The following is a 27,698-nucleotide window of genomic DNA, read 5'->3' on the forward strand; positions in this document are numbered from 1 at the left end:
TTGACAGGTTCTGAGATTTTGACTGAAAGCTCAAACTTTAATTCATTAACAAACTGTTGAAGGACAGTGCGAACTACAAGATTTTGACACATTTTTGTGCATCCTGTACGACTAAGACATTAATGGACATTAATGAGAACAACCAGTATTAAGGCGGACCGGTTTACTAAGCAAATTTTCTATTTAAAAAAAAAATAACTGAAAATATGACAGAAATATCACTTATCTAGCTCACATTTCACTTTGGTTAGTTAGATTTACATTTTTGGTAGAGATGCACAAACAAAAGTGAAATGAACTATTTTTACATTTGTTACTAATACTTTTGCTGCATCGAGATGATCATATGTGACAGGGTGTCTTTTATTTTGAAAGGAACTTCTGTGTTTTATTCATGCAAAATGAACAACCGTTCATGTATGTTTATCGTAGTAGTGACAAAAGCATAAATACAAATCAACGTCTTGTTTTTCTAAAGGGTGAATGAAGACTTTGTGGCTCCTACTGGGTTGTAGTCGGTGAGAAATCAACCCAAACGGCCCTTTCAGAGTTTAAGGTTGCAGACTCCTGTTCTAGTTATAATAAAGGTGCACATTCTGACTCCTAACAGACTGTGTGATTATTGCTGCATGGACTTTGTGTGGACGTGATCCATAAATGCCCCCAGGGCGTCCACACAAACTACACTCAGTTAAGCTGCACGTGAACAGCAGTAACGGACTCCTTGTGCCGTCTGCTGGGTTTGTAGGGGTTGAAAATAAACACAAAATGAGTGACACACCTGCATCTCACCTACTTCACTCTTAAAGGTTACATAAGTGTTCGCTGTGACCTGATGCCCGCAGCGTACCCATAGAAAAAACGTGCTTGAGGGTTCAGGGAGCGGTCTACCACGTTGACATTACCTGCGTGCCCTGTCCAGGTTTGACCACTTTTCACCCCCATTATCTAACCGAGAGGGCAGTTGGGACTCGGGCTTCACCTTCTGTCAGAGCGTCTCTGTTTCTGTTGATCCCACAGATAAATCTTCTTCTGAGCCAAGAGGTTTCATTAGTCCAGAAAAAAAATCAACCTCCATCCTTTTCTTTTCCTTTATGTTTCCACTTATGCATGAGGCTGTGCAGAGGTGACAGCCCTCTAATGGCTTCCCTGCTCATTCTGATGAAGTTGTCATATATCATGAATAAATCACCCACTGTCTATAAATGAAAAGACCTTCTTGTCAATAAACAATCACCGATCCTTAATCTCACAGGCAAAGCTTTCTGCTTCGATTTTAAGAGCTTCTGCCAGCAGATTGCAGATTCTGTTCCACCTCTCTGCAGTGACAGAAGCTGCAGAACTTTTGTTTAACTTTTGCCCGGAGAGTTAATAACTCTTGGAGCTGCGCAAACAATATCAGTTTGTTTTGCTGCTCCGTGAAGAATAAAAATATCTGCATCAGAGTTTTATGATCACAAAGCTGCCAGGGATGCAGCTCTAAAAATCCCACACGGTGGTCCCATGATCCAGAGGCACAACAAGCCTGACATTAAACTGTCTCACCGGTGGCAAAGGGGCAATTAGTTCTGGAGTCACCCCACCCAGATCTCACCTTTAGCTGACAGTGAAACCCGCCCCGGCGTTCAGTAATGAGATCACAGTCTGTGTGATTCTCCGCCCACCACAGGTCCCCCCCAGGAACGCGGGATGAGATCTCAGCCGGTTTGTCTCGACATCACTCAGTGAAAACAAACACCCCCATCTGACGCGGTGAAGCTGTCAGCGGCGTGGACGGATGCAGCGAGCGCGCTCAGGTACAGCTGCTAGATAAGACGGAAAAAGCTGCTCTCCGTGGGGGCTGCTACAAACGATTATTTATTAATCGACTCATCACCGATTATTTTTACTGATGAGTCGACTAATCGTGTGCAAAGTGGATGTAAAACACACATCTTAACTATCATTAGCTGTAAACTACAAATAAAGACAATTAAGATGATAGTTTATGTATCTTTGAATAAATCCTCCAGCCTATATCCTTCATTAGTTTCTGGGATTAAAACAAGATTAAATCAAATGAGAGAGATCAGGAATATACTTTCCATCAAACTCATTTTGACAGATGCCCGGCCCCTCAAGATGACGTAACAATTTAATATTAAGTTTAGATATAAAGGGTATATAGTACATGTGTTAAAGTCTAGGCCCGGGGGCCGAATCCGGCCCTCTGGGTGATTCTATCCGGCCCTCCAGATCATTTTATTTTATTGTTAATAATGGCCCGATATTATCTTGAACTTATTTCTAACTTGTGTAATTTTGGCAAATCATATGTTTATGGAAAGTAAACTAGTAAAATATTGAAAGTTATTTAAGGTTTACGTTGATTTATTGTGAAATAATATTCCTGCATTTTTATTATTCATATTTGTGTTAAAAAGTTACGGTTTTAAAGTTTTAAAAATTGTCATTCTACCAGCCTTTTTTACTATTTTGGCATTTACTACGATTTTTTAGGGTATTTTGGAGTTTAGCTAATATTTCAGCTAATTTAGGCTTTTTTGTTTTTTAGGCTGCATTGGAGATTAGCAAATATGTCAGCTACACGCTAGCTGTTTTGGCTCATTCAAGGTTCTTTTTTAAAGTTTTTTAGAGTATTTTGATGTTTAGCCATTTTTTCAGCTACATGCTAGCGTATTTGGCTAACCTAAGTTTAAGTCCATAATTATGTTAAAAAGTTACACTTTTAAAGGTTTAAAATTTGTAGTTTTAGAGTGTTCAATAAATGTTTATTCCTGTTTTGGATTTTGGCTCCTTGTGCGATTGAGTTTGACACTTCTGGTATATGGGGTCAAAGGTCACCTGTCAAAACGAGTTTGATGGAAAGTATATTCCTGATCTCTCTAAGGAGGTCGGCATCTGAAACAATTTTTCACTAAAGATAAAGTTTTGGTCTCACTCAGTCAAATCTAAAAAAGTCTTTTTTTTTTGGTGATGAACGTTCACAACTTTGTTCAACTTTACGACACTCTGACTCCATATAATATGAAGTAACGACTAATCGACTATTAAATTAGTCGTCGACTATTGTAATATTTGATTAGTCGACTAATCGTGGAAGCCCTCCTCTCCGTGGGAATGTTATTTTAAGCGCAGGGATGAGCGCATTGTAAAATTAAGCAACTGGGAAATTCTCAGAACAAGCAAGACTTGACATTTCAGTTCCACGTTTGGGATCAAAGAAAATCTAAATCTTTGCAGAGTTTCGGCTTCAGGGTTTTCATTCCCTTTTTAATCGAGATATCTGCTGGATCCTATAATAAGACCCTTCTGCTAATGACAATTTCATTTTAATTGGTAAACACAGCTCTGCTTGTATTGGAACAACCAGTATCAGAGGAATTAAGGTTGACCTTTTCTTCCAAATGCTAAGTATCTTTTTTGTTTTGCTAATTATTGTCTCCAGAGTCGAGATCCCCAGATTTCAGACATAAAGAGTAAAAAAAAAACCTCTTTTACAAATCCCCATTTAGGGAGACAAAACCATGAGGAATGTGCGGATAAAAAGATCCATGCATTTATCACAATTTTCTTGCCTTTATTAAAATAAATCCTCCCTGTAATTACTTGTAAAGTCACATGCTGGCTTTGATAACAGCTCCATAAAGAAGCCATTAATCTGAAATCATGTAGGCGGGGAAAAAAAATTAATTTCCAAGCAAAATATGGAAAGGAAGAAGTAAACATGGCTGAAGAAAGCCGGCCTTGTTTCCATTAGGATAAGGATCTGCTGTGTGTTTGGGACAAAGTATCATTTTAAAGCTGTGAGGGATTTTATTCTGGGATCTGAGGTTTGTTTGAACTGATTAACTGGAAGAGTTCAATGGATCAGTGAGGCAGAAACAAGAAAATAGGGAGCAAAGGCTGGACATCTTTCTTTCTGCGTCACATCTAGAACTTTTGAGGTTCCAAATGAGGAGATTTTGTGCTACAATAAATGTTTTGACTCCCATTAAAATGCAGAGTATGGGTAGAATATAGTTTCAATCAAAATGTTGTAAGTTTATGTCATATCAGGCAAAAGTGGAGTTTCCTAGGGCTCTGTACTGGATCTTCTACTGTTTAAGTTCTAACATAGCACAGATTCTAGAAAATGAAAGCTCAACTCATGTATGCAGATGATCCACCACTCTATATTATGCCACCAAACAACTACAGACCTATGGTAAAATTTAGAAAAGCCACAAAGCTAGCCTTCAGAGTAAAAACATTTTTCTCTGAAATTTACAAATTTTTTTCAAGTACATTTACGACTTTGAATCTCATAAATTTACAACTTTTAATCTCGTACATTTATGAGATTAAATATTTGTAAATTTATGAGTAAATTTATTTACAAGATTTTTTTTCAGAAATGTACAAACTTTTGCTAGTAAATTTACGACTCTCAGTCTCATAAATTCATGTCTTTTAATCTTATAAATTTACGAATTTTACTCTTGTAAATTTACAAGATTTTTTCCTCGTAAATTTACGAGTTTTTGTATCTTAAATTTACAGCTTTTAATCTCTTAAATCAACAAGACTTTTTTTCTCGAGAAAATAACTTGTACATTTTAGAGATTAAATGTTTTAGAGTTACAAGATTAAAAGCCGTAAATTTAGGGGGAAAAAAACTCGTAATAGCACCTTTTTTTGTGGCTCTAATAATGTAGCGTAAAAACTTCAAACCTGATAGAATATTTTAATGTCTAAAAACAAGGTTTGAAATCTCTGCAAGGGTCAAATAGTTTACAGTGAAACAAATCACAGCTGGTTTTTAAAAAATTTTAACGAGAAGAATTCTACTAGTTCCTTACAAGAGGAAACATCTGGAAGAACTCTTTTAAAACATTCAGTGCATGAGCCATAATGGTAGAAAAATAGGGTTGTTTATTCATCTCAGGCATGTTTTATCATTTTGTTTTAAATTTGATTACCCCAAAGCTGAAAAAAAATTATTTTACAGCTTAGCTATTCGACAGATAACAAACGTGTAAAACACAGGGAGCTTTTGGCATTGTCACTCAGCTGATTCCACATTGTTACATTCCAGATTGTTTCCAATCTCTGCCAGTGACATTAATTTGTCCACTGGTCTGACATCATAAATCCTTTGAATTGTTATGCATAGAATCTATTTGTTTCAATCTATAATTTGTAAGGAAGCAGCAGTTAATGCTTTAAATTGGCTTCAGATTTTTACCTAAACAAAAAAAAAGACAAAAGAGGGAAACAATTATATTCTCCTAGTCATGATAAAAACATATTTTTTAAAAAAGAAAATATATTTCATGGTGCTGCTTTATTTTTGACTCAAAGAAGCGTTTTAAAGGCGTTTCCTCCTCCTGCAACAGCAGCAGCTCCACGGCGGTTCAGGAGCATTTTTCATTCTGCGCTCACTGACCGTGATCAATAATGCACTGGTTCATGCAGCAGCCGTTAGCGCCGGCCCGTTCCACCAGGACCGCCGCGGAAAAACAAATATGCGGAATATCTTCTGAAGTTTGCTCCGACGAGGATGAAATCGGATCTATCCGGGGAATAATGACAGCTGATGAAGAAATCAACAACACATCCAGACGGGAAAACCGCACCTCACTTCCTCACTTTCAGGTGAATCTGAGTAAACAAAAGCAGATGCTGCGACACAGCTGGTGTGTAGAATGGGTTTAAGCAGCTGGCATTTCTTTGTTTGTTGCTTTAATTTAACACAAAAAGACATATGAGGATAATTATTGGACTTGGAAAACATATTAAAATAGCCTCCATCACTTGTTTTAATTGGATGATTAGAGAGAGAATTGTCAGGAGAATCAGGTTTTCTTCTTGGCTCATTACAGTGAACTCTTGTTCATTAAACTCCTGAAAGTTTGTCTGAAATGTGAGAGGATAAATATTCTCTCTGTGTTTGCAAAAAACTAATCCCATTATGTCGATTAAACATAAAGAAGTTTAAAATGTGGGGAGTATTTGATCTGAACATTTTTTTAGGCTATTTTGGAGGTAAGCTATTATTTTAGCTACATACTAACTGTTTTGGCTAATTTTGGCTTAAAAAAAAATTATGCTGTTTTGGAGTTAAACAATTTTTTCTTTTTTTCTTTTTTAGTTATTTAGGCTAATTTGGCATTTAGCTAACATTTTGGCTTTCAGCTTCAGCATTTTTAGGTATTAACTTCAGTGATTTCAGCTATCAGCTTCAGTGGTTTTAGCTATCAATTTCAGCATCTTTAGATATTAGCACTAGCATCTTCAGTGGCCAAATTTAGCTTCCAGCATTCACACTGGTCATTTGGAGTCGGCTGCAAACATCAACATCCAAAAGCGAAAGTCCTATATTCCCCCATATTGCTAAAAAAATGTTATTTTATCTGGTGACCCCAACAATTACGCTTCTATTTACAATCCTGAATGCTTTTACGTTTGGGTGAATTGTAGAATTTCCACTTTCAGCTGATGACGTCAGGCGCCATCTTGTCTGCAGCCAGGTGTGTGACAGCTGGTTGGGTAGAAAATTGTTAGACGAGGTGATAAATCTGCAGCTGGAAGTTCAGAGTGTAATGTCGTCAGCGGTCATGCCCCTCAGGGGGGCTAGAGGAGGATTTCTGAAGGAAGATGGACGAGGAGATCCATGCAGGTCATCGTGGACGTGAGAACCTTCACCTACATTATGTGGGAAGAAACCCTACAATTGTTTTAGCCTCAAAACCGTGAAAGTTTATGTTGTTTCCACGTCTTAGTGACTGTTTTTGTGCAAAAGAAACTCCTAATTTTAGATTTATTATAGTAACATGAAATGTAGACATCCATGTATAACTGCAGCCTGTAACATATTGTAAATATATTAGCTAAAATGTCAATAATTCACAGTTTTAAGCCTGGAAATTCAGTCAGTTTTGCCTCTGATTTTTAAACGATGTGATTCTCAGACTTTCTGACACCACTGTGACCTAATTCTCCAACAATATCTTTAATATTTAACTGCATAAGCAAAAACATGTTCATGTGCAACCATGTCGGCAGGAATGAAGCATCCAAACATGAAATCTTCAGCAGCTTCAGAGGAATCCTTGTATCTGTAAGGGTGGTCACAGAACTCACTTGGTTCTGTGCTAAATGAAGCCTGACACACTCTTTCTCCACGCATGCTTGACCTCTGCAGGACTTTTCCTCACATGTTGACAGGGGGGGCAAAGGCTACACAACATGGCTCTCCAGATCCAGCAGGAGAAGCTGCAGTGAGGAGTAAATATAGGAAGGAATTGTCTTTTCTGTCCTCATGCTCCTCCACATTCGCCTTTAAGGAGAAGTCTCTACGAAGACCGTCAGTCGCAGAGCTTCAGTTTTAATGAACTCAATTCATCACATTGCACTTTAAATACAGAGTTTCTTCTCGTCTTTGCAGTGATCTCAGGACTGGACACCTGTTATCCTGAACACTCCTGATGGATGCTCCAGCTATTACAGGGGTTATTATAAACCACATGTGTCAAAGTCACGGCCCAGGGGCCGGATCCGGCCCTCCAGATCATTTTATTTTATTGTTATTAATGGCTCAATGTTACCTTAGGCTCATTTATGGAGAGTAAAATATTGAAAGTTATTTAAGGTTCAAGTTGATTTATTCTGGAATAATATTCCTGGCTTTGTATTATTCATATTTTTGTTAAAAAGTTACGTTTTTTAAGTTAAAAAAATAGCATTCAGCTAGCTGTTTTGACTAATTTAGACTTTTTTCCGTTTTTTTGTTCATTTTGGAGTTTAGCTAATATTGTCTTTTTTTGTTTTCTAGGCTGTTTTTGATTTACGCTATTATTTTAGTAACATGCTAGCTGTTTTGACAAATTTAGGCTTTTTTTCCTCTAAGTTTTTTAGGCCGTTTTGGAGTTGGGCTAATATTTGCACGATAGCTATTTTGGCTAATTTAGTTTTTTTTGTTGATTTTTTGGACTATTTAGCTAATATTTCAGCTACATACTAGCTGTTTTTCCTAAATTATTATTATTTCTTTTTTCTTTCTTTTTTTTGTTATTTAGGCAAATTTGGCATTTAGCTAATATTTTAGTTGGCTATCGGCTTCAGCGTTTTCAGCTATTAACTTTAGCATTTTTAGCTATCAATTTCAGCGTTTTCAGCTATTAGCACTAGCATCTTCAGTGGCCAAATTCAGCTCACACCATTCACACTAGCATTAATGCTATATATCAAGTTAATAATAATGTTAAAAAGTTACGGTTTTAAAAATGTAGTTTTAGTGTTCAATAAACGTTTATCCTGTTCATCCTGTGACCTAAGGACTGTTTTGGATTTTGGCTCCTGTTTGATTGAGTTTGACCCCCTGATCTAAAGGGTTACTTCCCTCCTCATCCCAAACTAAGACTTGTTCTGTTGGAAGCCCAACAATCATCTGAGTGACGGCTGGTCAAAGGGTCACTGCCTATCACGACACATGACTGCATTATCCTAACTAATCAGTCTGCGGCCGGCCTCCTGCCTCTCTCCTTTTACCGGCTGCCACTCAACATTTCACACCGTCATCCTGCAGATTAACCGGCGCAGACGCGCTGACAGCCGCCTCAGACTCTCAATAAATATCCTTCTAACAAACCATAGCGTGAGTGGAAGAATGCAACTTGTAAAAATAAGGCAGAAAGCGACATGAAAGAAGTATGCACACCAGAACAACAAAGCATCAAAGCAAAGATGTTTGAGGAGGAACTTTGTTTTCCTAAAATGTGCAGAGAAAACAGATAACAAGAGTTCTTGTCTTTGTAAAAACCTAAAACCGGCTTAAATGACATTACAGGGGCATGTTGGAGGCTGTTCCCATAACAACTCGTCTGTTCTGGCTGGTTTTATGTCCTCTGACTGATATGATCATGCTGGTCTTCTTTTTACTTTAATCTTTGGAACTACAATAGTGTTGTGTATGTGATCACAATCAGAACCAGAATCAGTTTGACTCCAGTTCACTTCAGAACTGAAGGATGACTGTTAATAAAAGAGGACAATTTTAAAACACAGTTTTAATCTTTTATGTTGGTCTTCTACGAGGAGACAAATCCAACAAATACATGTTAAAAACACAAAAGACCATTTTTATTGGAGTGGGTTTCCTTCAGGCTCATACGGGCACCTCAAGGGACGTCAGAAAAAGGGAACGTAGCATTGTGAGTTTGGTAAGTACGTCTCACAGACTTCTAACACACTGGTGATGTATGGCGCCCTTACGCCACACTGTGATATGCGAGTGACTGTAGGACGCCTGTGAACTGTCCACAAAAACTACACTCTGATTGACTCATTTCTGATTCCAGCTCAGACGAGGAAAACAAGACATTCATGGATCTATTTGTCTACAAATGAATGCATTGGAATGGGCCAGAGAGGGAGCTTGTAGCCCCGCCCAGAAAATATTCAGAGTCAAAATACAAGCTTTTCCAAAAGCATTTTTTAAAGGACTTTTTTTGTCTGCTCCTGTTCTGCATGGACACAGGGATATTGATGAATTCATTTATTTAGACAGAAAGGAACTGAACACTCTAAACCTGGGGTGACAAGCTCAATCACACAAGGGCCAAAATCAAAAACACGCTAAACATTTACTGAACCCTCTAAAACTACATTTTAAAACTATCATGTTTTAACATCATTATTATATAGCATTATCTGCAATAATGCTTGTTTGAATGCTGTAAGATTAATTTAGCCACTGAAGATGCTGGTGCTGATAGCTGAAAACGCTGACGCTGCTAGCCAGCTAACATATTAGCTACATGACAATTTAGCCTAAAAAACAAACAAAAAAACTTAGTTTAGGCAAAACAGCTAGCATGTGGCTAAAAAATCGCTAAACTTCAAAGTATCCTACAAAAAACTGAAAAAAGCCTACATTTGCCAAAACAGCTAGTTAGCATATTAGCTAAAATCCAAAACAGCCTAAAAACCTTAAAAAGAAAAGTCTTAATTAGCCAAAACAGCTAGCATGCAGCTGAAATATTAGCTAAACTCCAAAATAGTCTTCAAAAACGGAAAAAATCCTAAATTAGCTAAATAGCTAGCATGCACTTGGAATTTTAGCTAAGCTCCAAATTATCTTAAAAAAAATCTGAAAAAACCTAAGTTAGCCAAAACTGCTAGCATGCTGCTGAAATATTAGCTAAAATCCAAAACAGCCTAAAAACCTTAAAAAGAAAGGTCTTAATTAGCCAAAACAGCTAGCATGCAGCTGAAATATTAGCTAAACTCTTGCCTAAACAATCTTGGTAAATGCCAGAATAGTCCAAAAGGCTAACAGAATGCTAATTTTTAAAACTTTAAACTAACTCTTTAACATAATTATGAATAATAAAAAGACAGGAATATTATTCCAGAATAAATCAACTTAGATAACTTAAATAACTTTCAGTAAGGCCCCCGGGCCTCGACTTTGACACGTTTGTTATAAGAAAAGTCTCAAACTCTGTGTTTTGGGAGATCCATCCACCAACATGTTCACACCTCTCCCACACAAATAGCTACAGACACCAATCCAGTCTAACAGCACAATGGAAAACATGTTAAAGAGCTCCCTTGTAAATGCGTTTATTAGGCAGCGCGGCGACACGAGTCTGTGCCGATGCAGAACTGTGATTGTTTACTCTTGTGTGTTTACTCTGTGGAATAATTGCTGCGTTCAGACAGGATCTCATCTCCAAAGCATTTTTGCCAGCAGTAAGAAATTCTTCCTCGTGATTTGAATGAACCTCAGATGCAAAGAGACTCGGTGGATAAAGCCTGGCAAAAGGTGTGTGATATAAACCTAACATTTGTAAAAATCTGCATTTATTTAGTGATAAGTCAGTGCAAACTAGTGCTGCCACAAACGATTTTTTTAGTAGTCGACTAATATACAATCAAATTAGTCGTTATTTTAACAGCCGATTAGTCGACTAATCGTGGCAGCTCCAGTGCAAGCCTCTCTGCAGACTAAATCCTCCACCTGTAGTTAGGCTTGATAAATCTGATGTCTCTGCAGCAGCATTTGATCTCACAGACCGTTTGCTCCGACACCCCCCCGGCATGTTGACTCACCCCTGGTTGACTGCTTTGTTCTTGTTCACATCGATGGTGGTGATGGAGTGCTTGGCGCCAGACTGCACCTCCCAGTCCACCTTCCACTGGGCGTTCTTGGACTTGGTCTGCATCAGGTTCACTCCCTTTTTTGCTTTGACCCTGCAGGAAAAAAATAAAAAAATAAAAACAAGTCAGTTTTATTGGAGGGGGTGATTTATGACGGGGGTCAGAGGTGAACGCCCTCGGTGTGCAGCAGACCTCCTCCTCGCATTGCGTCATGGCAAAAGCAATTCCACGGATGAATCAATAACAGAGATGAATGAAGACGACGACACAATGATACATGAGAGCGGCGGGCGGGGCCTGCTGCGGGTCACGGCGCTCACCGGCAGAATCACATCTGCAGAGCTGTGTACTCCCCCCACCAGGCATTTACACACTATCATCAACTTCTCTGGAGGCTTTGTTCTTGAAGCTGCGCTACATTTCATATCCATAACAAATTGCATTCTTTCTAAATTCCTTAACTTAGTTTACAAGCTCAGATTCGGAGCAGAAATCTTTCTTCTTCGGGGGGAAAATTCTGCACAGGCAGGTCAAGGTTGACATAGAAACCATCTAAGTTCATGTTTTCATGACTTCAGATTCACAGCAGAACAAGTGATGTCCAGTCAGGGAACTAGTGCAGTAAAAAAATGAATCAATAATCCAATAATAGCTTCATCACCATGTATGTTTGGAACTGTGAAAAATATTTAACAACTACCCTTTAAAATCAATTATTGCCCCCAATAGGCCAGTGTAATTTAACCTCATTAAATCATGCTTCCATAATCAGAAACGGAGTTCCACAGGGTTCTGTACAAGGCCCCATACTTTTACTCACATATTACATTATTAGGGGATGACTTTAAAATAATAATAATACATTTTATTTGAAGCGCCTTTTATGACACTCAAGGACACTGTACACAATAAAACAGAATAAATGGACATAAAAACAGAGCACAATAAAAGGATATAAAAATATATGTGAAAAATTCTATTCTTATTATTTTGAGCAACAAATACTAAACCGGGTGACTTAATAAGCTACTTATAGTCCATAAGCTTGACCTGACCCACAACTTTTGTCTCCCACATTCATATCAGACTGAGTCACTGGAGTCATTTAAAATGGAACAAAACATGACATTAAATTGAACTTTATTCATATCACAAGGAGAAATTCATTTGTTATGATACCACAGAAGGCAAAAAAAAGTTGCATAAAGAAAAGTATCTATGAAATGTACTAATATAAATAGTTACAAGTAATTAATTAATAATAATTGGAAGTCTTTTAGTGTGCTAAACTTCTATAGGAAAACTGGCGTCCATTTTTACACATATTTTTTTTATCTTAAGGTTACCCATGCAACAACACTAAAGGAAGGAAGACCTCCTTCTATATGTTCTATATACAAAAGTGAACTTTTCTTTACAATGATTTTCAATCTTCTCTGGTCTCCAATGACAAACATGAAGTCCTGTCCACCTGTGTCATGCTGGGGAGGATAACATGTCAATATAAGGGGAGGTCATCCGGACCCCAACAGAAGCTTTAAAGTTCTCTTTATTAGTCAACTGCAAAAACTAAACGTAAATATATTTTTCATACATAAAGTTAAAAATAAGCATGCTCCTTCATATCTTAAATCCTTCCTAGTTCAAATATTTCCCAACAGAGCACTGAGTTCTCAGTTCTTATACTTACAATTTCCAAAAGTTTATATTTTTGATTTTAAGAGAAGCTCGATAGGAACAGATCCACTAGTGGAGCAGATGAAGGTGACCTGTGTCATGTGACCCTGAGCCTTTGACTCCTGGAGCTTCATTCATGGATGTATTTATTTTATTTGTACATTTAAAATATATGTCGAATTTTAACAATTTTTTAATAGAATTTTCTGTTGGTGTCATTGACTGTACTAGAGAACTGGACTGAAGGAGTGTGATGTCATCCATAGAGAATGACTTCCTTTCAGCTCCAACTCAAATGAAGTCAATTCAGGCGCCACTTTTTTTTTTTTTTTTTCCTATATGGTCATGTGGAATTAAATATCGTCAGTAAGCAGTGATTGATCCGAGTCAACGTTTCTATGGCAACCAATATAGCCAATCAGGAGTGAGCTCGTTGGAAGTCCACACCTCTATCACTTGATAAGTGGGCAACGCCAAATCAAATCTCTCAAACATTGGATGAGGGGACTGGCAGGCTCCGCCTACTTTAAACTGGGCATCCGATTGGTCAGTTTATACCTTGTTTAACTTCAACTACAGAGAAAAATATAATGAAATAAAAGATGATTATCGAGAAGATGTTAAAGGAGCAAGATAGAAGAGCTGTTCATGATCTCTATTGAAGTCTATGGGGTTGTGGGTTCTTGGAGCCAGCAGCTACTTACTCAGTCCAGATCGTATATACTGTCAATGGTTGCTGGCAGCTTCCACTTGATGGAAATATCACCTTTATGAGTGTGTTTGAGGTGGTTAAAGGGGAGTCAGTCCTCCCCACCGTCACTTCCTGCTTTGACTTAAAGATGAACCACAATGTAGAGAGGAAAAGAAAAACAAACGTATAGAAACGGTTTGTTTTTGTGGTTTTCATGGAAGTATGATGACATCGGAAGCTGGGTATGAAAGTATTCCTTGTTCATCTCTGTTGTGGCTGAAGGTCTTTTGCCTTTGAAGAGAGAAAAATACACATCCAGCGAAGCTGTTGTGACTGGAATATTTTAGGCTGTGATTGTAGTCGTGCTGCTGCCTCTGAAAGTCTGTTCAAGGTCTTCATCAGCCATGAAAGACACAAGTTTTTAGGGTTTTAATTAGTTTGGATTTTGAATAAAACTACACAATCTCTACATGTACACGTTTAATACAACAGATTAGATTAATAGCTCTGCTATTCAACTGTTTTTACACAATTCACATTAAAATGTTGATTTTTTTTTTGGTTGTTTCTTCCTTTCCAATGATTAATATTTCAAAAGCATGATTATCTGATGAGATATTTGCAGAACAAAGTAGGTGAGCGTGAAAAACATTGGTTAAAATCTTTTCTGGTTTTTACATTTTCAGGTTTTAGTTTGATTTTCTTTCTGAAGTCTTAATGACCCCAAAAGGCCTCTTTGTGTTGATCAAACACTTTAGCTGCATTATTCATTAAAACAGTGCCGTGCTGCATTAACCACAAACCACAACAGGAAGAAAAAACATCATCAGCCCTGAACATAAAGTACAGTCGATACGAACGCTTGTAACTTCACTGTAATTGTGCTTACAAATTTCAATACATAAACTGGGATGCATGCATGGATGCACGCGGCAATTTGAGCGTGCACAGACGTGTTCATTAGTGTGTGGTGTCTGGAGAGATGGTTTCACACGCAAAACCACAGCGTGAACCCTCAGAGGTCAAACGCAGACACACAACTTCCACCTGCAGCACATTTTTGAACCCACACTAAAGAAATCACAACATTTTTGACCTAAAAATGGATTTTTGTGTGAAGAGAAAAAGGTCTAGAAGACATTTGGATCACTCGTTTGCTTTAGTTATTCATGACGTTCAACGTGAACAAAAGATCATTATAGAACCTGAAAATAACGAAAAATACAAACGTATGGAGTTCATTACTCGACTGTGATATGAAACATCAAGACGGCCCGCATTACAACTCCATCAGTCACAGCAGGAGGAACTCACAATTCAGGGAGGAAGGAAATGACATTAGAAACAGTCAAACTCGATAGCAGACTTCCCGCTTCACGTAAACGTTCTCTTTTTCAAAATTAACCGAAAAAAACATCTTGGAGTCCCGACAATTTTTTGACACAATATTTGCTCCCCAAAAAGCTGCAAACTTTTGCTACATGACTGGAAAAGAGTTTTTCTCCATCACTTGTATGACGTTGCCATGACAACCAAGCCAGCGTGGAATTATCAGACCTAAAATGATGCAGACCAAAGTCGGGACAATTAGACACACATTTCTAAAAAACGTCAAACAAACCAGAAAAAGAGCCGTCTGGAGTCAAAACGTGAAATCAGGGAAACGTTTTATGATGTGGAGTTTTTAATAAAGCTAAAGACAGACCGCCAGAACACTGAAGTGATGTTTAAAGAGCTCACATGTAATGCCTTTACAAATAACTCACACATTCTTAATCCAGGATCCAGCAGAGTCTTCGTTTTATACTCAGAAAGTCTGTTGGGAGGAAAACGTCTTTTATTCTTTATCCAACTACACAAACCTTCATATTTTGGAGCTCCTGCAGCTGCAGAACCACCTGCAGAGCTGCAGTCAGCAGCTCCGCTGAGGCCCCGCCTCCATCACCGATGTGAGGGTGATGAGGGGGGGGCAGACACTCCCCCAGGGTGAATAAACAACCTCGGGTTCTGAACCAACAACCACAAAGCCAAAGGTGAAGGTCATGAACCCCTCAGCCACAATGGCTGCAGACACAGAAACAAATGTGTTTATGTCAATCAAAAAATAAATAAATAAATAAAATATATATATACACATATATTTATATTTGCTTCTATATCAAAGATTTTTTGTTATGGATTTAAAGAAGAGAAAGAAAATACATAACATACATACTATCCATCATCCATCCGTAAACATCCATCCATCATTCCCAACATCCATCCATCCATATAATGTTAACTGTTGCACTCTTCTTCACTCTTGCAAAGAAGAAAAAAATGCATCAGTTGTCATTTTTGTGATGATCTAAACATAACACAAAGTTGATTGGTTGGTTGATTAATTGATTCTATACTTAATGGTTTCACCTGAAAATGAAAGGTTCTGTATGTAAATCCTATATAAAAGCAGCTTTCTGATTTATCCAATAAGTTCATCCATAAAAAAAGCATTTCTTGTAATCTTGGCACAAATGGAACCCCATACTTTTTAATCTGTACAATAAACATTGTTTAATAATCATTACGATGCTGTTCGTAATACTCATACTCAAAGTATTCATTTATCTCAACATTTAATTTCCTGATAAAAGCTTCAACATATTTGGATGTAAAAATAAATGATCATTAGGATCTTAAAAGGAAAAAGTTGAACGAACGTCAAATATTAGTGGCAAAATTTAATTACAGTTTTTAATGTGTGTGTAAATAAATGGTATTTATTTTTTTAATTGTTATGTTTTACCTTGATGAAAGGCTTATTAGAAGTGCTTTTAGAGAGCATAAAAATCTCCCAAACATTTCCAGACGTCCTCTCTGACTTTATCGGGACGAGATATGAAGTCATCCGCTGACGACACGGAATCTTCACAGGCTAAATAGGAACACCGTCTTCCCAGTTATTGTGATTTGGGTTATTTGACCGCAGAGCCGCGCCTGAATGCTTCCACTGAGGAAAAAAGCCTCTTAGCCACCAAGAGATAGTGGATATTATTGATCTGATGGTTTCATTTTCTTGAAATACAAGACAGAGATGAATTATTAAAGTATTTGTGTTTTGTTTGCCAGCTTCCCTCCTTCAGTCTGTGGCCCTCAGATGCTAAACGGTCAGGTGGAGCCAGCAGCCGACAGCTGAACCTGAAGGAGATCTTTACAGGTTGGATGAGAGCTAATCATTCGGTTTAGTTTGCAGGAAAACATTTGTTTTTCTCTTCAGATCGATGCATTTCCACTCAGGGAACACGAGCGCCTTTGTGGACGGACAATTATCCCACTCCTTTTTCTCATCCAGCTGGAACTTGAAGGCCTCTGCCAACTCTTTCACTTTTTATATTTCTTTTCCAGACAGATGAAAAAAGGAAAAGTGAAGCGATGTCCCGCTGAGGCTTTTCCATTTGCCACGCTCACCTGCGTTCACCGCTCGTCCTGTTCATCCACATGTGAGGAAACGTTCAGGTGAAGCGGCCTCAACCCAAACACGGGAGCAAAATTGTTATTTTTGTCCTCAGATTGACATATTTCCTACTCAAAATGAAGCCTGAAAACGTCACACCAACAGCGAGGTGGTTCTTTTGTGCTGAAGTTCATCTACAGCACGTGTCAAAGTCACGGCCCGGGGGCCGAATTCGGCCCTCCGGGTAATTCTATCTGGCTCTCCAGATCAGTTTATTTTATTGTTATTAATGACTTTATCTTGCGCTCAATTCTAACTTGCATAATTTTGAAAAAATATATTTTTATTAGAGAGTAAAATATTAAGTTATTTAAGCTTTAAGTTGACTGATTGTGGAATAATATTCCTGCCTTTTTAATATTAACAATTAGGTTAAAAAATTGCAGTTTTAAAGTTTTTTTTTATTGTTTTTTTTAGGTTCTTTTCGAATTTTTCTAATATTTCCGCTAAATGCTAGCTGTTTTGGCAAATTCAGGCTGTTTTTTTTATTTTTAGGCTGTTTTGGAGTTAAGCTATTATTTAGCCCTATGCTAGCTGTTTTGGCTAATTTGGGCTATTTTCTGTTTTTTAGTATATTTTGGAGTGCAGTTAATATTTCTGCGACATGCTAGCTGTTTAGTTAAACCTAAGCCTTTTAAAAAAAAGTTTTTTAGGCTGTTTTAGTGTTTAGTTAACAACTCAGCTACATGCCAGCTGTTTTGGCTAATTTAGACTTTTTTCGGTTTTCCAGGCCGTTTTGAAGTTTTACTATTTTTTTTTCAGCTACGTGCTAGATGTTTTGGCTAACCCAAGTTTAAGTTCATACTTACATTTGAAAGTCATTTTCCTACGCTTTAAAAATGTAGTTTTAGAGCGTTCAATAAATGTTTATCCTGTTCGACCCGTGACCTAAGGTGTGTTTTGGATTTTGACCCCCTGTGTGATTGAGTGACACCCCTGATCTACAGCAAACGTCAGGAAGTGACCCACGGGTCATCCCAGCCCGAGCAGCTCACACGCACAAAACTAAATTACAGAAAAATCCCTAAATACATTTTCCCTCTGCAGTGTCTGCAGGATCAAACATGCTCCTCAGCTCATCCTCCATGTCTCACAAACAGCAGCACCTCTGGAAGGAGATGAAGAGCGGATCCTGACAGACACCTAACCCCCCGTCGTCATGCCGACCTGAAAAGCCTGAATTCCTGATTTCCCTGACAACAAAATGTAAACAAAAAAAGTTACATATCAAGTTTAAACTCGAAACCTTGGAAGAAAAAAATAAAAACCTCATGAGGTATTGATGCTAACGTCAACTGTCTCATCAAAAGAAAGTCAAATACTGAAACAAGTTCATCGAAGAGTGTCTTATAAACTTTAAGCACTGATTTAAAACCATGGAGAGTAGAAACGGATCTTCCACAGACACAACTGAAAAGAACTGCAGACTCAACCAAGAAAACCGCTCTGGAAAACCCTCAGGAGCAGAAAAAAAAGAAAGAAAAAGCTGGACGTCCCTGTAGAGCAGGAGTGTCGAACCCAATACCCAGAATCCAAAACACACCTTAGGTTGGGCGCCGAACAGGATAAACATTTATTAAAACTTGAGAGCTTGATTTTTAAAACTTGAAAACCATATTTTTTAACATAAATATCAACTTAAACTTAGATTAGCCAAAGTAGCTAGCATGTAGCTGAAAAAAATATTGCTAAACTTCAAAATATCCAAAAAAACAAACAAAAAAAAGTCTAAATTAGCAAATCATTTAGTGTTTAAATAGTAGCTAAACTCCAAATTAGACTATTATTTTTTTAATCTAAAGTTAGACAAAATTGCAGGCATGAAGCTCAAATATTAGCTAAATGCCAAAACTGCCTGAAAAACTTAAACAAGGCCTAAATTAGATAAAATTGCTAGCGTGTTAATAAAAGCCTAATTCCAAAACAGCCTAAAAATAATTTAAAAAAAAAATCTAAATTAGCAAAAACCGCTAGATGTAGCTAAATACCTTAACTCCAAAACATTATAACAAACAAAACAAAGAAGCCTAAGTTAGCCAAAACAGCTAGCATGTAGCTCAAATGTTAGCTAAACTCCAAAATAGCATAAACAATCTCAGTAAAACCCAAATAGTCTAAAAAGCTAGTAGAATGACAATTTTTTCAAATTTTTAAACCCCAACTTTTTAACATAACTATGAATAATATAAAAGGCAGAATAAATCAACTTAAAACTTTTGATATTTTATACTCCATAAAAACATGATTTGCCAAAATTATACAAGTTAGAAATAAGCACAAGATTAATTAATAACAATAAATGACCCGGAGGGCCGGATCCGGCCCCCGGGCCTTGACTTTGACACGTGTTCTAGAGTTTGGTGATCTTGTTGCAGGAATGACAAAAGTCTAAAATCCATGTTAACGTTTGACTGTGTTCCACTTCAATCCACTGTCTGTCCTCCGTAGTTTGGAGGCTGAACTTGTCATTGATTTTAAGAACGCTCCTGTTTCCATCCTGTCTGTAGAAATCACTGCGTCTAAGCGGTTACCCTCCTCACTCACTCAGAAAAACCCTCCGACTCTTGTTCTGTTCCTTCGGCAGAACTTTGGTTCTGCAGAAGATATGGTAATGTTCTGATCCGGCACGTCAGTAAATGATGAAAGACAAATCTGTAGCATTTAAGGACTCATCCTGATGGGGTTGCTGCCTTTGATGTGGGCTGAAAAGAAGACGCATCACCCTAAATGCATGACCCAGTTGCTGCTTGATTACTGGAGCTTGTAGAAACACGGAGCATAAAAGATGATAATTACACGTTATGGTGGAGCGTAACCGTCTTCTGCACGTTTCCGGGTGGGGGGGCGCCCTGATGAGCAACACTTGTATTTGTATTGGTTTCCTCCACTCATCAGTAGTTCATAAAACCCACTGCATATTCATCATCATCACGGTTCGAGAGTCGGCACAGAACCGGCGCTTTTAATCAGACGGTCCTTCTCACAGGCTTTTGCAGCACAAATGAGAGGGGATGGAGCGCTCCCCATGGGATCTCCACATGAATCGGGCTCCCCACAGAACCCTGTTAATGCTGATTAATGAAAGAGCATCTCTAATGCAAAAGCTGCAGAAAATGCACGCCCAGATTCTCCGGATCTCTGCAGGTCTGTGGAGCACTTCAGCTCCACGGAGCTCTTACTCATTCTGAGCAGAAACCTCCAGCCATGGAAACACCGATTACACCTGACTCAGCCGCTGACTGCTAAGCAGGGCGCGCTCGGCCGACGTTCCAAGGCAGATTACGGAGCTGCCTGAAGGAGGAAGACAATCTGGAACCCAGTCACAACAGTTCATGACTTGAAACCTGAATGGACTGAATCTATCGGACAACTTGCTAATTTTCCACGATTTCAGTCTTTGTGATACGAGTTTCTTGTGTTCGTCTGAAAGGTCTCTACACGAATTTGGTTTTATGCTGTTCAAAAGTTTTGGTTAGTTGAGAATGACGTAGTTTGTATGCAAATATCACGTCATTTTTACTAGATGCTAACACACATTTGTGGCTTTCAACCCCTCTAGTATCTCTAACAGACGCTTCACGCATGTACCAAAGATGTTTTCTAGGGTCAGGAGTCTATTAAAAAATTAACTAACTAATCACAAATCTGGTAAAAATGAATCGCGATTAATCGCAATTAATTTTTTTTTGTTACAATATTTGCCAGCCACTTACTGTCTTCAAAGAATCACAAAAGAAAATCACATGAAAAATTGTGCATTTAGAATGTTTTTTTAACCTACGGTCTAAAACTCAGCTTTGGTCTACTTTTGAATTTACCTGTTTTTACAATTTGAAAGACTGCCTGCTGCTTATTTGATCTTATTTAAATCAGCACAACCTCTCCTATGTATCACTATCTTTACTTTGTCTGATTTCCATGTTGTATTCACACACTAGAAATAAAAATTTGCAAAAAGAGAAAATTCTGTCTGAAGAAAATTGGATTTATTTTGATGTGGAAACTGGAAAAATGTTCAGCGAACTGTTTTTACAACAGAATGAAAGTTTTAGGTGCAATTTTATAAAAACAACAATAATAAAATTTGTCAACAAACGAATTAAAGTACTTTTGAATGAAAATACCAACAAATACAAGCTGTCTATTTTGCATTATTTCTGGAATTCTGTTTTTTCCCTTTTTTCTCATAAATATTCTTTATTGTGCTTGTGAAAAATAAAACATTTTTTGGGGGGAAATAAAGGTCAGCTCAGCTGGAATCTACACAGGTGGAGGCGTGTCTGTCCACTCTCAACCGTTTGCCTCCCGCGTTGTCGTGGGCGGGACTTTCTTTAGAGAACCGCAGAGTTTCTGCAATTTTTAGAGAATACTGGTGTTTGCTGTTGTGGAAAATGAATGTCGGTCCCCATCCCAACATAAAATAATGGTCGGTTTCCTCTTTGGGTTTCTCACTGAAGATGGGTTCGCCCCCCCCATCCCCCATTGCTGGTGTGCAGCACAGAACTTTAGATTGATGCTTATTCTCCGCCTTATTTATTAAAATAGAAGATCGGTTTTGTCCAAATTCTACAAATAAATGCCATATTATCGCTTTAATTTAATAAAATCTCAATCATAGAATGTAAAAAAAAGCTTATTTTAGACTGAGTTTTATTACACTGATCTCACAGCTGCACAGCAGGACGCCTGAGCGCCATTAATAATTATTAACAAATGATGTTTTATTAACAAATGATGTTTTATTAACCGTGCGTTAACACGTCATTCACAGCCCTAATGTTTACCTTTTATATGGAAAATATGACAAAGATAAAATTACGTAATCACTAATGAATCACATATAAACGGTGCAATAATCACGCACGTTCATGCATGATTTGCATGCCACAGAAGTCCATTATATTTTTGCAAGTCTTTGTTTCTTACTACGCTTTCATAGAAATTTGCATGCATTAAATATCTATAGAAAATTAATTTTCAACATAGTGAACGGCCCGCCCCCAAAATAATGACATCAGAGCGGGAGAAATGATCAAAGCCTCTGATGGGGTTCAAAAAATCATTTTAAAATCCACTAACAAAACCAAAAGTCACGTGTTGAAGATATCTAAAGGAAGTGTTGAACTATTATGGGATGGTCAGAGAACATGCTGCCGTTTTGTGGTAACGTTTTTGGGAAATTCAGTGATTTTCACATTTTTGCACGATAATTGGAGAAAAAAAAACTTTTGTTCGATCAATCTTTACAAATTTTCACACAGATATCACCAGGTTAACTTTACATCCACAACCCAAGTTTTGTTGACCTTTGACCTTGGGAAGAGGCTGCCATCTTGAATTTAAAAATAAATAAATGTAGTAACTTCTACAAATTTAGTTTTGTTTTTTTGGTTTTATGAATTTGTCCTGTGCAGCTCTGACCAGGGTAACAGGGGCAGATGGAGGGGCATGTAGCAGCCAGTGGGGGGTTCCTGCAGGCTTTAACTATTTTTGAAATGTTAATTTCATCTCCTTTGAGTTCATTTTAGCAAGAATAAATGCAAATCTTCTAATCAATATCATGCAACACTTCTGTATTAAATTTAGGATAAAAAATGATTTTAGAGAATTATATCAGAAAAATTCACAGAACTGAAGCTCCAGCTGTTGGTCTGCAGGTCGACCTCTGTGACCTCAGCACTGCTCACGTTCATGCAGGTAAATCAGGAACACGACATTTCATGGTGCAATCGTTGAAACTCAAACAAACCTCACAGAAAATTTGAAGGCTCAGTGGTAGAAAAATAGGATCGTTTATGACGGCGGAGACAGAAATGCTGCTATGACACTGTGGGAGTCTGCAACACTTAATTAGCAGGTAAACTGAAATAGCAATTTAACATCAATCTATAATTTAGTATCATGCTATGAACTGCAATCCAGAGCTGGAAAAAAAGCTAAATATGATAAATTGCAACAATTATTTTAATCTTTATGATAAAAGCCTAACAATAATTGTCATTATGGTTCATTTTAAAATGAAAACTCTGCTAAAATACAATCATTTAATAGCAAAACTACTGCCAAGGAATGTAGACGTGCATTTATTTGTTTTAGATCAGAGCTGGATTCTGTTCAAAGAACCGGCTGGTGGAGTTTACTAAACTGCAGGAAGAGGAATATGTACGAAGGAACCAAAAGTTTTCAATCATTTGTCGTATAAAAGATGTAACAAAAAGTGAGCGGGCTTGATGATATTTAGATGCACGCCAACATCAAGCTCAAAAAAAGAAAGAATGGAATTTGCATTAACAGGAAAACAGGAAACATGGCGTCAAGCAATAACAACAAAATGATCAAAAATCAACCAGAAACCAAAGAAGCTTGAAAGTAAAACAGAGATTTGATTAGAGAAATCAAGAAGCTGAAAATAGAAGGAAAAGGGAAGACACAAAATATTTTATCAAGTTATTAGTGTGGAATAAAGAATTAAGACTGTAGAAAACGTAAATGTAAAGTGTCTTTTCTGGTTTTCTTTGTGATTTATTTTTTATGGGGTCAAACCAGGATTGAAAAAACAGATTTAAAATTTGAAAAAATTTGACTTTGATTTATTTAACAGATCAGTTGACTAGTAGTCGAGTGTCTGACCTGATATGAGGTTTTAAATCCGCGTTTGGGTTGAATTTAAAGGGTTTATAATCATGCAAATTCTATTTTTTTGAGCTTTCAAGTGTTTTATAATGTTAATTCCTTACGAAAAACAACCCCAAAGTGGTATTTGGATCCGTCTCTGAGCATTCCTCTAGAACCCTGCTCTCTGACCACCAGCCCCTCCCAAATTGTGACATCACAAAGTGGGGAACCGCCCCTTCCAGGAGGAGTCTGTGCCGAGGCCGGCTCTAGGAGGACATCATGAAATGGGCGGCACCCACAAGGAGCGAAAGGCGGAGCCTCAGAGATTGAGGGGTCTTACCTCCAGGTAGGAAAAATAAATACATTATTAAAGAAAATAACTAATATTTTATTAAAAAAATGTGTTTAGTGTACCAAAGGTAATATGTCATCATATAAATTGAAAAAGTTTACTTTGAAAGGCTTGAGAATAGCAGGATAGGCCCTTCACGGCTGAATTCCAACTGGAAAACTGATCCGGAGTGAGTCCCGAACCTTACATTCCGTCTGTCATTGTCCGCAGCTTTTTCTACTGTCCCTGGCTACGGCGGCCATTTTGGTCCGGTTGTTCCTTTAAGCGAAGCGCGTGTGTCCACTCTGAATACACCCTAACATTCTAACAATGAGGCCTGATGGGAAACTCGGTATTAAGGTTAAGTTTGAGCTCACCACTCCCCCAGGTCATGAGTCGACCCCCCCAGTCGTGTGAATTTAACCAGAACATCACAATCCCAGCCCTGTCAACAAGTGCAACAGTTTTATTTTGAAAGGCTACACTTTATCTTCCTGTTTGATAAAGCAGCAGAGTCTGAAGGCGAGACTTCTGGCTCAGACGCTGCAGAAACGTTCGATCTTCCAGCATTAAACTTGCTGACGCAGCAGAACCTCATATTGACCCAACAGTCCGAGTCGTGTAGCTGTAGGTGGACCTGCAGAACAACAGCACTCATGCCTTTTGAAACTTTGTTTATGTAAATTATAGACGAGGGATTCTGTAAATGCTGACGTCTCCTTTTCCTAAATTCTTCCTCTTTTTTCCTCTTAAACTTAAATTTTCCAATAAAAATCAAGAAAAAGAGCTGAAAAAACCTGAGATTAGAATTTATACTTTACTGTCTGATTTTTTTTTAAAGTCAGTTTAGATATTTTTTCATTGAAAAAAATAAAAGATACCTTTATTTTGAAATCTAATCAAGAAATTGCATATCATGGGGGAAACGACACATTAAAATATTATATAATTTAAAATAAAACATCAAAAATCTATAGAAATAAACCTGAAGTCATCAGAGAAAGGTGATATAAAGGTGATTGTCCCTCAGAAGGAGCTAAATTTTCTATCCCTGTCACCTAGACAACACAGCAAACCCCCCAAACAGGCTTCAAAGACAAAAACAATGAGCGCGAGGGGTTCACCTGGCCTCGAACTCCCCAGGTACGCCTCTGATGGCATCTGCAGCGTCTCTGGGAAACGAGCCCAGCTCACAGCAGGACGTCCTCCATGTTCTTTGTCCTTCTCTCGACTTCTAAGAACTTCCTTTTGTTCTGGCGGCAAAAGCAGGGACGCCTTTCAGTGGGCAGAGAGCTGCTCATCAAAGACTTTTTCCCGCAGGATTTCTCTTGAATCGGTAAAACTTTGTCCCCTTTTTTAAAATGACTCAGAAGTTCAGAAGAATCCCGTCAGACCTGCGCCGTCGTGAGCCTAGAGCTCGTTAAGAGGGCGATTAAGCTGGAGGTTATTAGGAAAATGTTTTTCTCATGGTTCGGTTTCAGAACATGTGGAACAATTATGTTTGTTGCCAAAAACATTTACAGGAAGTAAAAATGGAGAGAACTATAAAACACAATCTTTGGTTTTTCCTGATTTGAGCTTCTTTAAACTTTTTCTTTTTGAAGGTGTGATGCCAAAATCACCTTCTTCTCCTGTTAGCTGGATTCCAACAGTGTGAATCCATTCTTCTGTTCTAACTCGGCTCAGATGAGCTTTCACAGCAGAGAAAGTGACTTTCAGAGAAAAGGAAGCTCTGGTGCAAACAGCTCTGAAGCTTTCCTCCTTTCAGAGCTCTGCTTCTCTCTCTGTGAAGGCTGAACCGCTCAGAAGAAAGAGGCACCTGAAGCAGCTCGGCCTCCTCTGTACTCTGAGACAAAACGGTGAAAAGGAACCAATCCCGGACAAGACCCCAGTGAAATATGGAACTACAGAAGCAAGTCTCTGGTCACATGACCTCTTCTTTTGTTTTGGGCCAATCTGAAATATTTTTTTTAAGATTTTCATGGCCTTTTTTACAAGGTTATGACATCATCAAGCCCCACCTTTCTAGACATTAATCTGTGACAAACACTGACGGTTGTTGGACACGCCTACAGAGGCCAGGATTGGTTGCAGGGTTCCTACAAGTTTCTAGAAGTTACATTTAATAATTTTTAAGATCTTTTAAAGGCCACGCATGTAAAAAAAAAAAAAAAAAATTTCTCATTCTTTTTTAGCATTTTTATAAATTTGTGTTTTTTTATCTTTTTGTTTGTGCCGTGATGTTTTAATAATCTGGTTCTCCTGCTGTGTATTTGTGGCATTTGATGAAAATAATTGTCAAAAAATTAAGATTTTGATATGAAATGTGAAACAAAGACGTATCAAGCAGCACCATTTTTAAGACTCAGGAATCAAAATTCTAAATTTTTAAGGCTTTTTAAAATGTATTATTTTCAAATTCATAAGTTCAAAGCTTTTAAGACTTTTTAGCCCCCCAGGAACCCTGTGGTTGTTCAAGGCCGACACTGTCATTTCAACACAATTTTAACCCTTTAAATATCTGAGCTGTAGCTCCAGTTTGATGCTCCTTAAATTACTGCAACTTATCGACCATTTACACAATTATTATTATGGATTCTGAAATTGAGAAAAGCAAATTTGTGCTGATATGCAACAGTGGTGAAGTGTTGATGTAAACCTTTGTTGTTTTGGTAGGTGCTGAGAGCTCTCTGTTTACACTCTCTCCTGCTAGCTTACAGCCCCTTAAACCCCCAACCTAACGTTAGCGGTGCAACAAAGTGGCGAGCAATATCGTTTGTATCCAGCCGTACGGTTCCGATCCAGATTCCAGCTCAGACGAGGACAACAAAGATGATCATGGATCTATTTGTCTGCAGGTGGATGCATCAAAACAGGGCGGAGCAAAAAGCTTGATGCCCCGCCCAGTGACCATTCTACATCACAAATACGATCTTTTTCAAACTTCCTTTTCTCTTTGCACTCATCAAAAAAATGCCACAAGAACGTGTTAAATCACCAATAAATAAACACATTTCATCACAGTCTCACAATAGATGAACAGAATAAAATCCTAAAGTAAAAATTTTCCAAAAGATTAAAAAAAAGATTTGGAGGAAAAGCATATGTTAATGTTATAACTCCCCTAAAGTGGCTTAACTTGATCCCTACAAAAAGCCACCATGTGGTTACTTTGGGAACTGCGCTGGCTCCACCCACTTTTAAACCTTCAGCAGGAAGTGATTAAACACAAATATTTTGTTCAAAACAAAAAGAAAAAGAGTTTTCAAAGTTTAAACAGCCGTGTTTACGGCTCGTGTCTGGCTGTGAGTGAAAGCCGGTGCAACAAAAGAAGAGTACAATGAGGCTGACATGCCTGAACGTGTATTATCTCACTGTAGCTCACAGGCTGCCGCAGTGTGTGACAGATATACTACAGGGGAGGGGGGCGCTCATTTTTTCCACTGTATTAACCGCCAGCTGGTCTCCAGCTTCCTCCCAACTATATCTGCACTCCTTCATCCCTCACCTTGCAAAGCCTCTAACCTCTTCCTCCAAGGACCGGACGGTGATGAATCGCTGCCGCTCCGCCCCGACCATAAACCCTGGCTTTCACGCCACACCCACAAATAAATATTGGAAAAATTGCTCTTTTAGAAAGAAAAAAAAGGAAGCAAAATGCTGTAAAAATTGTTGTTTTTAGAAAAAGAAAACTTGTATTTTTGTGAAGTCTATTTCTCTGATGCTTGAAAACAGAAGGACGGACG

At 38.0% G+C, this 27,698-nt stretch overlaps 1 protein-coding gene across 3 annotated transcripts in view; it reads right to left on the minus strand.

Annotated features, from left to right (window-relative positions):
- tmem132e (transmembrane protein 132E) overlaps positions 1 to 27,698 on the minus strand; it is a 509,296-nt gene that overhangs the window by 77,345 nt on the left and 404,253 nt on the right. For all 3 annotated transcript variants that reach the window (XM_024263983.2, XM_024263988.2, XM_024263973.2), the window contains exon 3: positions 11,098 to 11,238. In XM_024263983.2, coding sequence (XP_024119751.1) covers positions 11,098 to 11,238 — 141 coding nt within the window. The remainder of the gene's footprint in view (positions 1 to 11,097; positions 11,239 to 27,698) is intronic.

This window comes from Oryzias melastigma, linkage group LG14, assembly GCF_002922805.2.
Source record: "Oryzias melastigma strain HK-1 linkage group LG14, ASM292280v2, whole genome shotgun sequence".
Taxonomy (NCBI): domain Eukaryota; kingdom Metazoa; phylum Chordata; class Actinopteri; order Beloniformes; family Adrianichthyidae; genus Oryzias; species Oryzias melastigma.